General features: G+C 45.1%; 1 protein-coding gene across 3 annotated transcripts in view; it reads right to left on the bottom strand.

Moving 5' to 3' along the window:
* SAMD11 (sterile alpha motif domain containing 11) overlaps positions 1-17,460 on the bottom strand; it is a 129,286-nt gene that overhangs the window by 63,941 nt on the left and 47,885 nt on the right. For all 3 annotated transcript variants that reach the window (XM_076356333.1, XM_076356334.1, XM_076356336.1), the window contains exon 5: positions 14,560-14,610. In XM_076356333.1, coding sequence (XP_076212448.1) covers positions 14,560-14,610 — 51 coding nt within the window. The remainder of the gene's footprint in view (positions 1-14,559; positions 14,611-17,460) is intronic.

Raw genomic sequence — 17,460 nt, 5'->3', positions numbered from 1 at the left:
GTCTCCCCCAAAGCTGGTTGTTCTGATGAGACTTTCTGTAATGGCAGTATAATGGTCCACCAGTGGTCATTTGATAGCTGCATCGCTTACAGGAAAAGGCACTCAAGGGGAGAGACAGCCACATCAACAACTGGTGGAAACATCACCCAGACAGAAGGTGTCTGTTTGGGACAAGATGCCACAGTAATCCATTGACTCATCTGTGGAGTCCGCAGAGAAGCACCTGCAGGACAACAGCTAAACCAGCAGTACTATAATTTCTGGCACACATTGCATGAGCAACATCATCTAGTCTAGCTAATGGGCCACAACCTGTGCTCAAGGAAGGAGAAGTCTATCATAGGGACTGCCACTGAACTGTCAGATTTGCTAAGTGTGGCCGTCCCTTGGGACGTATAAATGAATTAGGAGCAAGCCCTTTCAGGGAGGCTGTGGTAACCAGACATGCAGCAATCCCGTGTGACTGACTTCTGGGAACAATAATCTTTTTTTGAGCAACATCCGCACCATAAGCCTCCGACTGACAGTGTTTGAAGCCAGCAGCTATTGCTCCAAGACCCCTTCTGGTCCTGTCTTGTGCTCTGGTCCTCATGCTGACCAGCATTTGGACCCTCACTCCAGCCACCTCTCCTCAATCTCAAATGGCCCCACCGAACTAGTCCCTCACATCTGCTGAAAGCTATCTTCCCAGCCTGGTTCTGGAGCCAACCCTGCCAGCACATTCAGCATGGAGTGACTTACAGGGGGGACTAGACAAATGGGGCAGACACCTCAGTCTCTTGGCCCCTTTGGCTCTTGGCCCCTTGAGTGAGGGTAAGCAGAGAGGTGCTGACAAATGCCTGGGCTGCCCTGCCCCTGCAGGGCACCTGAGTGGAGACACACCACCCTAGAGATCCTCGGGAGGTGGCAGCTTCCAGTGATTGTTAACCCAAGCCAGGTTCAGACTGGGAGCAATGCCTTTTAAATGTGTCTCATTTACAGACATTAGCAGCAACTGCATCTTTAACAAGGAGAAGGATGAGGAGACTAATGGATGGAGACAATTAACCAAAATATAAATCAGTGTCAGAGTCTCTGCATCTAGCAGAGGCAGCCAGGCGCCCGCAGGGTCTGGTGATTCTCGCAACACGCTGCTCAAAGTGACTGCAAAGAGTGATTGCAAGTGACTGCGAAGAGCGATTGCAAAGAGGGGGAGGGAGAGGGGAAGGAGAAAATTTGGTCAAATTTAAATAATTTTCAATAATGGCTGCCTCCCTGTTTGCTGCAGCCCTTTCCAAAATAAGGAGGCAATAGTAACAGAAACCTCACTACAAATGTCATGCCCCATCCTCCTCACAGGGTGAGCCAGAATGCGCCCTGTGTGCCTCTTAGAGATTGTCCATCCTGCTGGCAGACAGGGTTTGCTCTGCCCATGCTCTGAGCTGCAAGATCACATGCAGTAACCTTTCAGTGCTTGGTATCAGGCACAAAAAGTGCAGGTCACTCTGCGGAGGAGGTATTTCATCTGCGGTGCAGCACCACTCAGCAGTGCCCAAAAAAAGCTGCTCCAGTGGTTAGGATATTCAGCACAAGTTTGAAACTCAAGCTGTCATTTTTCTGCTCCAATTTCCTGCCCAGACTTTGCTGGCAAGTCAGTTAACCGCTTTGTGCTGCTGTTCTCCATACACATGGCGATGCACAGGGGCACTGTGTGAGTGGGAGGCATTAGACACCAAGAGGCAACCTGGTACTTCAGCGATAGGAGTTCCAGATATATCTGAGATCAAAAAGAGGGAGTGATACTCTCAGTAGACACAAAATTGCATAGATCCAGAAACTGCAAGACAGTTAGCTGAGGAAATGGTGAATGAATCTAGCACCGAACCAGACTAGACAAGTCTTTTCCTAATACTTTATCAAATCAAAAGCAAACTGTGAAAACCCGGTCAAAAATGTATGACTGTCTTCGAAGGGATGCAAAGTAGGAGATTGATGCCAGGTTTGGAAGAGAAGAGAGACTCAGAAAAGTAGCATAGGAAGAAATAAAACTGAAAAATATTTCTTTTTAAATATGTTTCACCAGCGCTCCATCCCCATAACGATCACACATTAAGTGCAGGGATTATATTAAATTTTACTGATCAATACAGTTGCCATAAAACTGTCCCGACCCTCTGCCCCTCCCTACAATAAAGAAAAAAAATCCAATATGCAAAAGGAGGAATGTCAGGGCTTGCAGGGGGAGAGACGCAAGGACATTGATTAAGCCAGGGAAAGTGGAGATCAGCGCAGGTGTGGGCCCATGCACCCTCCAAACAAACCCTCCTGTGTCACTCTGAGGAACACACATGGGGTTTCTTCTCCTTCCTCATTCTCAGCCTGACCGGACGGAAGTCCGGTTCAAGAGTAGATTTCAATGGTACCCCTTGCTCAGGTAACAGATTCACAGACTGTTTACTCTGCAGCGACTTCCTTCTACATACCATATGCACCCATTCTAGCCAGGCCAAGTCCCTTGCCTGGCCAGTTGATACGCCAGGAATGATAGACAGGACAGTTTGCAGCTCCAAGGAGATGATGATATTGCCAGAACCTGCAGAAACACAAGTGATTTTTCTTCTCTGTAGACCTCCTCTCCTCTCTCCTCACAAAAGACAAGTTTCTGGTGTAAGGACCGGACCAGTGTCACAGCCAGACTGTTGTCAGAGTCATTTAGCAACAAGCAGGCAGTTGTGAGTGTGTCGCTCAGGGCTACCCAAACTGGAGCATACACCCAGGGACAGGACAAGCATGTAAATCAGTCAGTGACTGTGTGAAGGGAATAATGAGCTTTTTATGGAAGCCATTAAAAGGAAAACCCAGATTGGTCTATAAATACTGTTGCATCATTATAGCTCTGAGAAACAACCTTATGTAACAGCACAACTATGTAATGTCAGGACTGGTGTAAAATAACCACTTAAAGGCTCTCATATTTTTTCGTTAGCATTTTTTTAAACCCAAAACGAAACTAATAACCAATTTCCAAAGAAACATATGCACTCCAGCCCAGCCCTTGAAAAAAATCCACCTTCTGTCTCCCTACTATGCACAGGTAAATCTGGGGCTCGTTAAAAGGACCTCGAAAGACACACATGACCTGGGGATTGCTGGCCATTGTGCTGCCGCAAGAGACATACCTGACCGCAGCTCCCACATAAAATGCCACCAATATCGCTCCTTTTCCCTTAACCTGCAATGTCTAGCCTCTGTGGGCCATTTAATCACAGATTCATTGATTTTAAGCCCCAGAAGGGACCGTTATATCTACCTCATCTGACCTCCTGCACAGAACCCGTCAGAAAATCACCCTATCGTACGCCCAGTTAATAGTGGCAGCTCAGAGTGAAAAAAAAAGTGTGACCTGTGTCTCTGCCCACCAGGAAGCAAGCAGAGACCCCCCCATCTCAGAACCCCGACCACACTGAATCGAGTGCTCTGGGAGTAAAATAATCGGTTTATTCCCAAGAGCTGATGAATCCTCTCAGCTTCTTCCTTACTAGTATGTAAACCTTCCTGCGCAGACGAAAAAAAGCACATTTCACAAGATGACCACTCTGACTCCCTGCCACATGCACAGCACCAAATCAGTGCAGGATTAACCATCTTCCAGTCTGGCAGAGCTTGGGATAAGAAATCCTGCAAAATAACTTTCTCTTCAGCATGTCTTGGTTTGCCCTGGCATGGCCTTTGAGTGCCAGAGGTCCTTGAGCAGACAGGCAAGGTCACCGTCTCTGACACTCCCAGGCAGTAAAACTAGGGTCACTGAGTCAGCAGAAAGAGAGAAGGGATGTGGATCAGGGAAAGCTGGCAGCTCAGGCTGATCAAGGGCTCTTCCCCTCCTCCCTCACTCCTGCTTATCACCTTGCACAGGGCTCAAAACATCCAGCAACATCTCCCTAATCACACAGCGCGCAGCCAATACCTTTCCTCTCAGGTCGACGGTGGACAGAACAGCCAGAGTAGGATAAGACCTAAAGCTGGGCACAGGAGGATTTGGGTCAAGGATTTGAAGGCTCTGATCAGGTGACTAATAAAGAAGTGGATGGGGCCGGGGGGGGGGTGCAAGGGGGAGCAGCAGAATTTGTTTCACTGTTAAACAATGGGCAGCATGACCCGCTGACAGGCTGTGTCACTTTTCCACCAGAGATAGGCAGATAAGCCCCAGGCAAAGAAGCTGGATGCAAGCGAGCATATGTATATGCAGCTCTGAGGAGCAGAGGGGCTGCCTCCTTCCTCCAGACCTCTCTGTGCCTTACTGCCTCTCCCCATCCCGCTTCTCACACTCCAGGATCTCTCTGGCATAAGCTGGGCAGCCTCGGCTCCTCTGACCTGCCACTTCATGAATTGCAATGTGGCAAACTGCTGGGAGGCAAGCTACCTTGTGATGCACTTTCTGGCTCCTTCTCCTTATTTCCCGAGTTTATCTCTAACTTCTCTATTTGCTGCAAAAATCTAGACCGCGCATCTACCTGGCAACTGACTTTTGTAGCCAGCAATGTGTTCAACAGCACTTTCACACGCTCAGCCAAGTGCAAACTGGCCCTGTTATTCAGGAATCCAGCTCGGGACCTGCTGAAGCTAATGGAAAGACTCCCACCTACCTTCACTGCCACAGGAGTAAGCTGCACCCCTCTGAGAATTTTGCGCTCTAGACAGAAGACAGAACCATGATTTCCAGCAGGCAAAGCTCAGGGCACAGATGCCTCTCATTCCTTGGCCTTCTTGGTTATATTTTTATTGCTCAGTCTTTCGGCTGCCTTTTAAAACGTCATCATTGAGTAAAAAAACCCTCTCAGTCACTCTCTGTCCTTCCTAGACATCAGTCTTGATAGACCTTGACAGACAACAATTTACCAGCACCCCCACTTCTGCCTCTTGGGTATCTCCACCTTCTGATGAGATGTCACCCATCAGACACAGGCAAAAAGGGAAGGAAAGGGGAAAGCCGAGGGAAGGGAAAAGAGGAAAGAGGGAGGGGTAAACAAGTTTCACCAACTGGAGGGAGCTGAGAGGCCTGAAAATCCCAACCCCAACCATGGGCAACACAGCCCTAATTCTCCCTTGGAAAAAAAAAATCATCCTGCAATGTCCCAAGCCAAATGCTCATAAAATTTCATTAATGCTCATGACAGTTCATAAAAATGATTCATAGAGCTGGCAACTCCAAAATTTGGTGGAAATAAGTATAAAGATGTTTTTATTGTAATCCTGCTTTGTCATTCGGCTCTCTGCAAGCCCATAAATAAAAGTAAGATGGAACTACACCACATTGAAGCTGGACTAGAGATGGGGAAGAGATAAAGCACTGAGATGAAGCACAAACCCAGTCTATCATTACTGGCACCTTATTCTGATAGTCGGTTTTGACATGTGCCCATCCGCTAAGGTGCCACAAAAGCATTTGGCAAGGGGGGTGCCCATGCTAGACATTTTAACCTTAGCTTTCCCCTCCTGTCTGCAGTAATGCAGATAGGGCTTCTGAGTTTGAAAAACTATCAGGCCTAATGCATCTTGAATCCTGCATTTCCACCACAGTTGTAATCTTGGAGCCAAAAAGCTTAGCGTGCAGCAGGATAAAGGAGCACGGTGACTTCTGAGAAAAGGAGAAGGGCACAAAGCATTAGAAATAATGAGAGCCTGAATCCAAACAAGGTAGGGAAAACCTTAAACACAGTCGCTTTACTACTCCTCCATCACCAGCAGGATACACCGGCCCTCCAGATGAGGCACCTCACCCAGATTTGTAAAAAGTATACGGATTACAAAAGCATAGTGTAAGCACTGTGCAAGCCTGTCATTGGCAAGGTGCAGCTCCCGGGAAGCACCAACCCTGTATGATGCTTGCATTGCTGTTCATAGCAGTCTCCTGCTCTTTCTGCCAGCCTTACTGCCCCGGCTCTCTTCTGAGGCAGGAAACCCGTAGGTCTTGTGTTATTTTGCTCTCATAAGGACATGGAACCCAGTACCCCAAGCTGTCAAGAAGCCTGAAGGTTAGTTACAGACTCTTTTCTCCCGCCTACCATTTTTCTTAGTGCAGATGTGCGTCCAAGTACACACGACTAGTCCCTTGACTAGTCTTTGACTTCTACCTTCTACGCACACACTTGTTGGGCAGCAACCCAACACAATTTTACCAGATTTCAGAAGGATTTTCCGCAATGGTCCATCTTCCTCGGCTCATCTGCCACAACCACTACAAGTGCCTGTACATTTTTCCTCTGAACATCCATCAAGCCCATACTTGCTGATCACGCCCTCCCCTCCCCGAGCACAGGCTACAGCTCACCTTGGCCACTAACAAAAAAAGTTTCACTAAGAGAATAATGAAGGCAACCATGGCAAGCAGAAATGCAGTTGGAGGGTGGGGTGCCACATACTTGTGACAAGCCCTTATTGTGAGTGGAGTGCATTTCATGAATACCTAAAACTGTCTCCATTCTGCTCTTCCCCTGCCTCCTCACTATAGAGTCCTTGTGAGTCAACCTCCAATACTCCCCTGCTTCATGGACTCCTGCAGCTCACATTGGATCCCTCCCTCATCCCAGAGCTTCAGTGTCTCTTCGTTCTCCTTTCCATCATCTCCCAGGGGCTTAGTGTGTTTTCCCATGCAAATTTATAAACCCTTCCTTCAGTTCCCCAGTTTGTCATTAACACCAACCTAATCATTCCTGCTTACCCCAAATTTCCCCAAGTTCCTAGGTCTCCCATGCTGGATCTCCAGACTCGTCCCTTAAAAAATACTTCTGAAACTGTTTTACTTGTCAGAATCCAAGTCACGCCCAGCCTCACCCTCTAAGCTAAGCAGCTGCTCCTGTTGCATGCATGCAATTGCAGGGAAGGGCCAAACAATTCCTCTGCCTGCAGCACCAGGCAGCCTGGAGGTCCTGATTTTTCTCCTGACAGTTTTTTTGGCACGTCTGATTTGCACCAAAATCAATGGGCTTGTCCTGCTGACGTGTAGAGCGTTCCCTGAAGTTTTGGACTTGTCTAGATGCTGCGTTCCAATGTTCCTCAGTAACAGACAAATAGAAATGTTTTGCTCAGCCAATAAAAAGAATGTGTCGCTGACACGCAGCTGGTGTGCCTAATGGATATAAGGTCTCTTTAAATAACCCAAACTCTCCTCATTCTCTCAATTCATTAAGCTGCCTGCTTTGAACTGATGAAATATTAAAATACTCAGATGAGCGATTTTAAATGGGTGATAGGGTATAAGTTTAGACAATGAACAGTGGGAACTGATGATCTACAGGAATCACTCACACATCCAATGTATTAAGGACAAGACAGACCTATATTTGAATCCTTTCAATTTCACAGTAGGGTGGGAAGAGGGAGGTCAGGAAACCTCCTATTCCAGAAACATGCCCTTCAGGTTTTGATCCAACATACAATCTAAAAGCAGAAGGATTTGATTCTCTTTTCGATCGCTGTATGCAGCTGAAATATATCAAGAATGCTGCCCAAAAGCTGCAACCAAGCTTATGTATATCTCAACAACATACCAAGGTCTTAAGATGCCTTCACATACTCGGTTTATCCAGAATCCCTTCAGTTGCCCTACAAAAGGTCCATTATACCCACCCCCCCATGACAGATACACCAAAGAGATGACAACATGCTGGGGATAAATAAGAGCAGCATTACTCTCGATTAAACATTCCCTCTCACCTTGTAGGTATCTAACAGCTTTTCTCACCTACCTTATTTGAAATATAATTGTGTTGTTCTAGCTTTAAAATGGAAGCTAAAACTAGTTTATCAGCTACCTATTCACCTTCAGCATTTCTCCGAATCTCTGCTAGTACATAAATGCTCTCCTTTCCCTAACCCATCCCTATAGCCAAATGAAGCTTCCTGGGAATGAATATAAGAACAAAAAGTATTGCTAATGAAATGATGATGACATAATTATTTCCATTGAAATAATACTTTTCAGCAAACCAATAGCTACTAATTTTCTCCTCCCTGTTCGTCTGTTCTTCCCTACAAGTATGTTCGTTCCAGACTCTGCACAAACAAGGCCATAGATAAGGCCTTGTTTGGCCTTATCCCTACAGGAAAGGGAGAAGCAAAAGCTACTCAGGTAACTCTGCTCTACATGACTCCTTGAAAATCCCAGGCCTAATTCACCCACTCACATGGGCCTTGGCGAGCATCCTGCCAGCAGCCTCTGTGGATTCCAGGAATACAAGCAACTTCTAGAACTGAATTTCACCAGTGCCTTCCAGCAAGGTGGTGTCAAGAACAACTTTGTTTCCTGCCAGTACCAGCCTTTTGGGGGATTTAGATCCACAAATAAAAGGAAACCATATACTCTATAGCATAGAGCCAGAAGTCTGTCCTGTTGCCATCTGAAGTCCCCAAAAAGCAGCTGATGGAACATCAGGCCCATACGTAGCAGCTCCTCCCATTTTATCTCAGTATCTACACTTTCAAACTTCACATGGATGCTTTGTGGGTGATCAAACACAAGCAAAGCAAAGGTTGCTCATATTTTTTTCTAAAGAACTGGAGGCTTAGCTCCTTGGCTGAACCTTCCCAAATGCTCTTCATTCTGACACAGAACGTTCTTGTTAATGTCTATCAACTATGTGGATTTGGTGTGGTTTTACTTCTCTTCTTCCAGTTAAACAAAAGAACACATCCATTTACTTGTTGGGCAACTATTGTCTAAAATCAAACAGGTATGTCACTGTTTGATGAACAAACTGAGTTCACCCATCTGGAAAGTCTTTTCCTTCCAACATATTGTCTCCACATAGCCATGCCTTGACTGCCAACAACAGTGGCATTAGCCAAGAGTTTCCTTGTATTTATCGGCTTTGCCTTCAGGAACCACGTCCTGGTTCACAGCTTTAACTTTAATAGTTACAAAGGTGAGAGCTCTTTGTATATTCCGCCAAGACGAGGATTAAAACATTTCCTTAAGCAGTCTACGTCCCAAAGCTACCACAGAAATAATCTGGAAGGACCAAATTCAGCCTCATGTTAAATAAATGTCCTCCCCATATGAATCCAGAAGTCACAGTTAATACATTCTGCGGTCTTTCACTAGGATCTTTTTGAGCTTTCTATAGCATACAGTCAAGAGTCAGCTTCACACTTGTCCTCCAAAGTCTTCACGAGTTATGGAAACAGCTCTGCAGGTCTACATACAGTTGGTATCTCACCAGTCTTCTCTGCCCTGACTTAAATCAGATGGGCAAAATCTGACTCATTCTGTTTAGTTCAGCTCACTATTAGCTATTTCAGTCGGGGCTACTGCTTCAGCCCTGCTGTCCGTTGGTCTCGAGGCAGAAATCAGTGACTCACATGGAAGGGTGAAGGCAGGACCCCATTTGAAGGCACTCTTGTCCCTCTGCCACTGTCTGATTTTTCTGCTGTAACTTAAAGGTGCTTATCTGACAAATACCAGCTCTTTCAGCAGCAGATGCTAAAGACTGCAGGGCGTAAAGGGGTCACATCTAGCTTCCAGGTGCTAAAAACTTCTTGTGACCTTCTAGTACCTACTTCAGGTCTCCCAGATTAAAAGGCAAAAGCTTACTAGGAAAAATAAATAAATAAATAAATAAATAAATAAAGACAGCCCAGAAGCCATCCTATATCAATCCTTAAAGGGCAGAGCAGCAGCATGCTCTGGCACTTGATAATGTTACCTGCATCACACAGCAATACTTTCTGCTGAGTCAGGATCAGCCTTGACATGTTCAGAACCACCTACTTTTCAATTCTCCTCTCCTGCTTTCTTTTTCTCTCCCTGTGTAGCTTCCAAAGGAATGAGCTAAATCAGTGAATTTCCCTTTAGTTTTCTTCTCCTGTCCCATTTCCCATGTATTTTTCATCTGCTTCTTCCACTTCGCCTGATTTGTTTAACGTCCTCTTTCTTCCTGACTAACCTGTTTCATTCCTCCTTAAATACAGTATTCTAAAAAGTGTGCAGCTGTACCACATAGACCAAATATGTACATGTAACAATCCAGTGTAAGCACTGCTGTTTAAACTCAGTTCTGGCTGAGTAAGGGTTTATCCCAGGGTTAAATCAACGTGGAAAGGCCCACTAAGTATGTTACAGTCAGGTTTAAACATACACGTACACATGCACACGGATGCACAGGCTCTTGGCCAAATGTCTGTCTGTCTAAAACACATTCTAATATGGTTCATGCCCATCCAGAAAGGCTGGTTACACACCGCTGTAACCTTTCTTTAAACTGTGGTTGTTAAATGCATTTTATCTGCTCTGGGCAAATGATGCCTTTGTTTTCCTTCCATCTCCTTATGCAGCCTTCCTGTGGCATGTACCTGGATAAAATTATCCCCTGGCAGGCCCAGTAAGCTTGGAATGTCCCCTCAAGTGGCTTTTTGTTCATACGGCAGTGAAGAGACTCTCTTGCATCCTCCTGCCTCTTTCCTTTGTCACTGTTTTATGCCCGCACCAGCACAGGACTTTGAAGACAGAAATGCTGCCTCAGATATTCTTTCAGAGTTTGCTTACCATGCAGCCAAAGCTAAAGCATGTGGCTGAATGTCAAGATGCCTAGCTCAATTCTCTGCTACGCTCCTTGTCTTTTTATGCAGCTTTAACCAAATTATATACCATCTTCTTTCCTACCAGTTGGGCCGCCTTTAACAGGGGCAACACTAAACAACTCTCGATTTCCTTGGAAACAGGGATGGCTTAATTGCACTGACAGTGTCTTGAAATTCTCAGGTGGGCAAAATGTTTATTCCATCCTGAGCTGCATCACTGCATGGTATTAACATGCATGGCCTCTTATCTATTTCCCACTCACCTCCCTGCAGTTCCCTCAAGACATCAAGCGGCAACAAATAGAAGGAAAATCCTTTTCCTCCCTGGAACTCCTTTTTATTCCACAATTTATTTTCATGAGATGCCTCAGCCTCAGAAAGGTAATCCTGCCTGTGGTGCTGAGCAACTGTGACTCACACTGAAATCAGTGGGAGCGGAGAGTACGCAACTCGTGGCGGAGACCAGGCTTTAACCTTGTGTTTACTATTTCAAAATTTGACAGGCTTGTCTTGAAATAAAAGGAGAAGCGCATCATTTACTGAGCAACTTTAACACATTTCACCGAATTATTCCAGGAACAATATGTCCATACAAGGGAATTCTACCTTAAAAAGGCAATGTTAAAGGAAGTCTAGCTGTAAACAAAAACTTAAACCTGTATTAACTTCAAAGCTTAAAAGGGAAGGGAGCAAAGCACCTGGCAAGACAAGGAGAGATCTTAATCTCCCCTTTTGGGACAATTCCCCTATTTTGAGCTTTTGGTTCTTTGCATATAGAATGATATGGACTCAGTTAAACGTCTTTTTATCCAGGGCAACGCAGACAGCAATTCTAAGGTGGCTAAAGCCAATGAATCCAGGTATCCTCTGACAACTTGGAAAGGAAGATCAAAGACAAACTTATGGCAAAGAGGCAGGTAAATTAAGATGGCAGTTCTCAGACCTGCTTGATTTAAAATAGCATGGTGACTGTGTGTATTCATGCAAGTGTGGTCCATCGTAATGATTTCCTGGCATGGGTTTGGGATGACCTGTGTAACTCCCATGTGCTGAATTATGCAGGTCACTGAGAACAAAGGTCAGCTAAACCTTTTTGCCACCCCTGTGATGTATTTTAGATATGCCAGATGTTTTACAGAACCTTTTTCTGTACCAACACATAAACACACAAATGACCCTCTTTGCCACATAGCATAACACGTGTTGTATTCTTCTGAACTAGCTGGATGGGCACCATTTTTGATAGTTGGACTAACCGTTTAATCTGCAAAAGCAAAACTTCTGTTCCCAGGAGGAACTACTGATGTCTCTGCCACGAGAGAGCTAAACTGAAGGGAACAAACAGTTAAGCTGAGAAAGCCCAAAAAGTGTACTTGTTGACATAAAAATCAGATCATTATTTTATTCTATGCATTGAAAGTTCAGAATTTTTCTTTAAGATAGGGATTCTAATTTCCAAAGGTGTTTGCACCCTTAGCTGCCATTGTGCAGAATCATCGTTCACATGGCTCTTAATTCAGGCTTGTGCCAGCTCTTTCATTCCAAACCTCTGGCTTTTAGGAGTTTATAACTCAGCCATAAAAGTTTGCTCTAGGCTGAAATTTATCATGAAAGGGTCTGCCTGGAAGGAATCCATTCTTTTGTATTTTAGAGTCCCAAAAGCTTATAGCAACAAACCAGGGATATTATTCTAAAGGCTGCCATACAAAAAACTTCAGCTGTTTTTTACAGGAGTGCTGGGTGAGATGTGCCTTCTAGACTAGCTTCTAGACGCTTACTGATCAGGGTGGGGTTCTGTATTCTTAACATTGTAAATTGTAGAAATCATGGGGTTTTATGCTTCAGGCACAAAGTCTGTGCTTACTTAAATACCAGTGAATACCTCTGCCCTCACTCATTCCCTAATGGAGTATGAATCAGTGCAGATTTCCCACCCTCCACTCCCCACTGCCTTCACGGAGCCTCATGGCGATGCCAAGACTTAATTCATACTCCAGTACTCAATTAAATACAGATGGACTTGTCTCTCCAGGTGCACAGTTTAGGCTATGACCTTCACACACCAACGTTGCCGACAGAACAGTCCCAGTTGTCCGCAGGTTGGGGGAGGGAGGGAGTGGGTATGTGTGGATGGGTTAAAATGACAGAGACTATTTGTCCTTCACTTCTCCGCTGCCCACTTTCACTCTTGTGCCACAGGTTTTTTGGGGAGCACACAGAACAGGGACAGAACTTGTTAGCACTGCATTTGAAGGGCATGTGATGGAGATGGAAGTAATTTCTAATACTCTCTGCTCCTGTAACTGATGATTACATTTGCAAAACATTCTCAGACTTGCGATACAACAGTGAAATGCCCACATCAGCCGCAGTACTGATAGGTATGTCTCTCTAAAGCTCTTAAACAATGTTCTCTTGAGTAAACACTACATTTGCTGCACTGAGTCTTATACACATTAAGTCTTGTCACAAAAGTCATCAGATGAAATTATTTGCACTCCCTTGTCCAGACAATCTGATCTCTACAGAGTATGAATCGTTTCTTAAATGTTTGTGAAGTGTCTAGCATGCAGTGGGCACTTCCACAAGTAGTAGTAGCAGCAGTAATATTTTCCTACTGTTTTCAAATCTCTAACTGAACAGGAAGTTTACACAAAGCATCAGAAACTACTTTTAGCAAAACAAAAAAGTTGCTAGTGGACTGCTATTTGCAAGCAGATCCAACGGACCAGATCCTGATTTCTACAGTATCCCCATACGTATGAAGCACATACAGAACCAGATTCTGGACTGCGCTGCACCCTATCTACCACCTTCTGCTCTATGTTCCCCAAGAAGTTTCACAGCTGCACAGATTAATTTTTCTTGGTTTAGAAAACAAGCAGCACCTGCCAGGCTCAACTATTTCACTCAGATGTGGCAACTGAGTATAAAAGAGAAATTTCAAAATTCCAGTTTTCTTTTTCTAGTGCAGAGGCATATTTCTGCAGCTGTATTTTTAAAGGGCTAGAAAAGTTTATGACTGCTAGCAACACATAAAGAAAATGCACTATGCTCAGGGTATCAGCTGACCCAGAGGTCACAAAGGAATATTCATGTTTGTAACTGGGTATCTTCTATTTATGAATTTCCACCTTCTTAGGGTATCTGTTAGTGCAGGAAACCAGACTTTAAAACCAGTATACCAGACTGGTTGGGCAATCCTTCTCTTTTCACGGTTCAGACTTCTATGTAATTTCTTTTATTTATGCTTTGTAAAACATTTGTCATTTTTTGAATGTCAACTTTTTCCCAAGGTGACTTGTAAATACTCTTGCACTGCACTTTTGCAGCTGTAGTTCAACCCATTCATACTTCACATTGTAAAATGCAGAGTCCTATCGGCTCCACTACTTCATACCTCAACACTGCAGTCGGACACCTACATGCAGAAGGTTTTGCAGGACCAGGGTGTCTCAGTGCTATCATATTATCTAAAGCATCTGTCATCCAGTGATTCTTGTCATTTGCAGTCACAGGCCCAGCTGTTAAGGTAGCACTGCTTTAAGTTTGCTAAGCACAACACTGCAACTCTTGAGCAATTCAGGAGCATCAGTCAGTTTGGCCTTCAGTGAGCCTTTTGTGCAAAGAATCACTTTTGCGAATGAGATGCAGACTCCCATGTCTCTCGTGTCGGGAAATAGATCTGGGCCAGCCCAACCTTGCCTTCTTCCAAAAAGGGACCAGAGTAAACATATCAAAACCAATAATGGGCTTTCATTACAAGTCTAATCAATTCTCTCTTCCAACAGAAAAGAGACTGTTTCCCCCCACAGACAACTTTCCCCAAAATAAAAACAAAAGAAAGGATATGTAGTAAGGGGAGAAAGAAGAACAAAGGAGGAAGAAAAAAACCCACAGCACTGACAGTTAGAAATGTTCATTTACATCTAACAGCATCCATATGCCAGTAACATATCATAAACTCTTAGCCTACCATACAAAGAGGGTGCCCCAAAATGGTACCTGCAAGAGGTCTCTCGGAAGGAGATGTTTAAATCCCAGTGGGTGTGTATCCTGTTAACAAACAAACAGAGAGGTCAATGGCACACGCTGAACACTGCATCTCTTGCCACTTAAAAGATCTGCTCCATCATGACAACCCACCCATGGTCCTCTCAAACTCCCTCTCCCAAGCTCTCAACCACAACTACTGCCTTCTTCTGAGCTGTGGGGTGCTGTGACGAGCCACACTGCACACACATGGCAGTCCCGAGTGTCCACAGCGGGACTCACAGTGCTGTAAATGAGACACCTGCAGGTGAGCTGTACAGCGGTGAGAGAACTTCTCTTTCCTGCAAGCAGTCTCCCTAATAGGTGTAGGGACTGCAGGATGTTGTCTCAACTAATAGGACATGTTCAGAGGAAGCAGAAAGAGCTAAGCATTGACATTTTATGAAGAAAACCCAAATATGTCTGTACAGTATTCCCTCCTCCACACCCACCCCAGCTGTAAATAAATTATTAGCAATTTCCCACCTCGGAAATTAATTTCACATACTCTGTCGCTCTGCCTGCTGACAAGCAGGAATAGCAGATTCTAGATGAATATCCTAAATTAAGACAGAGCAGCCAAGGGGGTTGGGTTTTTGTTCGGGTTTTTTTTTTCCCCCCCTTTGCTACTAGACAGCACCTACATCAACCCAGAGGGCTAAGGCAGATGGCTTGACCTTCTGTGGTCTGGTGTCTCCACTCCCTACCGGGGAGCACTGATCTCCCCCGCCACCCAGAGGAGGTCTGTGACCACCACTGTTCCTCCATGTCGACGTGATTGATGAGAACCCCAGCCATTTGAGACCAAACTGGCAAGTGAGCCCGCATCCTTGCACAAGCCCACTCCCACATCTCTCAGCATCTGCCAGTGAACATGCTGGTTCCTAGCTGTGCGTATAAATCAGCTCCTGCAGCTGTAGGTTCCCAAAAGCATTAAACAGAAGTGGCTGCAAATATCACAAGTAGCAGAGGCCAAATGCACTTTTGCATATTTTGTGTATCCCTATAGCACTCCTGCCTCTGTCCTCAACTAGAAAAAGCAACAGTGTGTAGCTAAAGGCCATCTGACTGCAGAAAAAGCCTAATCTAAAACCTGCTGAAGTAAAAGAGAGCCTTTCTTCCGATTTGAATGTGCTTTGAATTGGGCCAGAAAACACTTAAGCATGACCAGTGAAGTCAATGGGACTTAACTCAGGTTTGAGTGTCTGTTTAAGTGCTTTTCTGAATGGCTGCCCCTGCTTCAGCCTAGTTCAGAAACCAACTGAAAACGACTCTTAGCATGGAAATAATTTCACATCCAAGACATGATGCTGCTGCAAGTTTTACTGATGTGATAGCATACCTTTTGTGCTCTTCCTGCAAGACTGGCTCAGAAAGGGAGTCTGGTTGCTCTCTGAATAGTTCTTTTAGGGGCGAGTAGTTCTTTTAGGGGATTGTTAGATTTTAGTAGATACTAACTTCCACCAATAAAGCTGTGCTTAGAACTGTACTTAGTAGTTCCACATGTACCTAGTTTTTCCTATTCTTCTTCCTCATATGTAACAGTTTAGAAAACCTATCCCAGCTTTCCATCTTCCCAACATTTTATTTGCAAATAGAAATGGAATAGGTACTTCCCAGCTACTGAGCATATAGCAGTAACAGTTGTTCTTCAAAGTTAAAATTCAGACAACATTTTAAAACTTCCTGGAAAGAGCAGGCCAAACTGGGGCATTGAGTAAAATGTCCATGAACTGAAGTTTGGTCAAACTCTGGGACACATTTGGACTTCCCAGGTAAGCTGATCTGAACCCAAAGTTCAAAGGAAATTCAAGCCAGCCCAAAGCCCTTACGGCCCATAACAGGCCCGGAAGGGTCTGGCCTGCTCACAAGAGAGTGGAATTGGTGGAGGGTGGGGTAAGCCTGATTTCGCACTGCTCCCTAGAATACAAGATTTCCTACATACACAAAACCTTCATAAACCCCCTTTAATTCCAGCTCAGCACCTTGCACTGTGCAAATCAGATCCTGGCAGCTGCACAGTGGAAGTGGGGAGAGCTCCAAATACTGCACAGCAATGAACTCTGTGGGACCAGCTGGAAATCAAACTGCAGGTCTGAAAAGGAATCTTGTGCTTCTCCTGTTTCTCTGTCCATAAAACATTCTTCAGTGCCCTCAAAAAAACTGGAGGGGTTTGGCCTTGAGCTGTATGTAGATTAAATGCCATGTTTGTCTGAGTAAAACTCCATGGTCCCTTTCCTGATGAAAAAATTACAATTCAGAAAACCTGTGGTTAAGGTAACCTGCCCCATGGGTTCTCTGAAGGCAACATGCGTTCCCTCCAAGCAGTGTTGAGAGCCTAACAGTGGGCCATAGTCCACTTTGGACCACATATGTGCTCCCATTACACCCCTGTGGGTGCTCCGTAGGGCCCTCACGGAGCCTGTGTAGCTGGCACACAAAGATGCACAGCAACAAAGCATCCCATTCTGCTGCACCACTAACCATTCTGTCTCACCCTAAAACTCTGCTAACTACGTGCCTCTCCTTTCCACAGATACTCAGCTCTGGAGCTCACAACATGTAGTAGACATCCATCTATTATAACGCTATCTGGCAGGGAAAAAGTGTTCCTCATACTGGACTCTCAAAGCAGGGCTGCAACGTTCCTTTTATCCATGCAGCTAACATACCTCATTCAAAAGCTCCCATCCACACTGGGAACTGTCATCACTCCCAGCTTTCTGACTCAGATCCTGGGACTGCACAGCCTGTACCTTAGTGGGAAGGTCCGCATCCCACCCAAATGCCAAGGAAGCAGGCAGGCAGGTACCTCCCAGCCGTGGCACTGCCAAAGGGGGCACAAGGCCAGAGGGTGAAATGATCTGCTCAGGC

Source organism: Aptenodytes patagonicus, chromosome 19 (genome assembly GCF_965638725.1).
Source record: "Aptenodytes patagonicus chromosome 19, bAptPat1.pri.cur, whole genome shotgun sequence".
Classification (NCBI taxonomy): domain Eukaryota; kingdom Metazoa; phylum Chordata; class Aves; order Sphenisciformes; family Spheniscidae; genus Aptenodytes; species Aptenodytes patagonicus.
The sequence above is the reverse complement of the archived record's forward strand: the minus strand, read 5'-3'. Positions and strand labels throughout refer to the sequence as shown.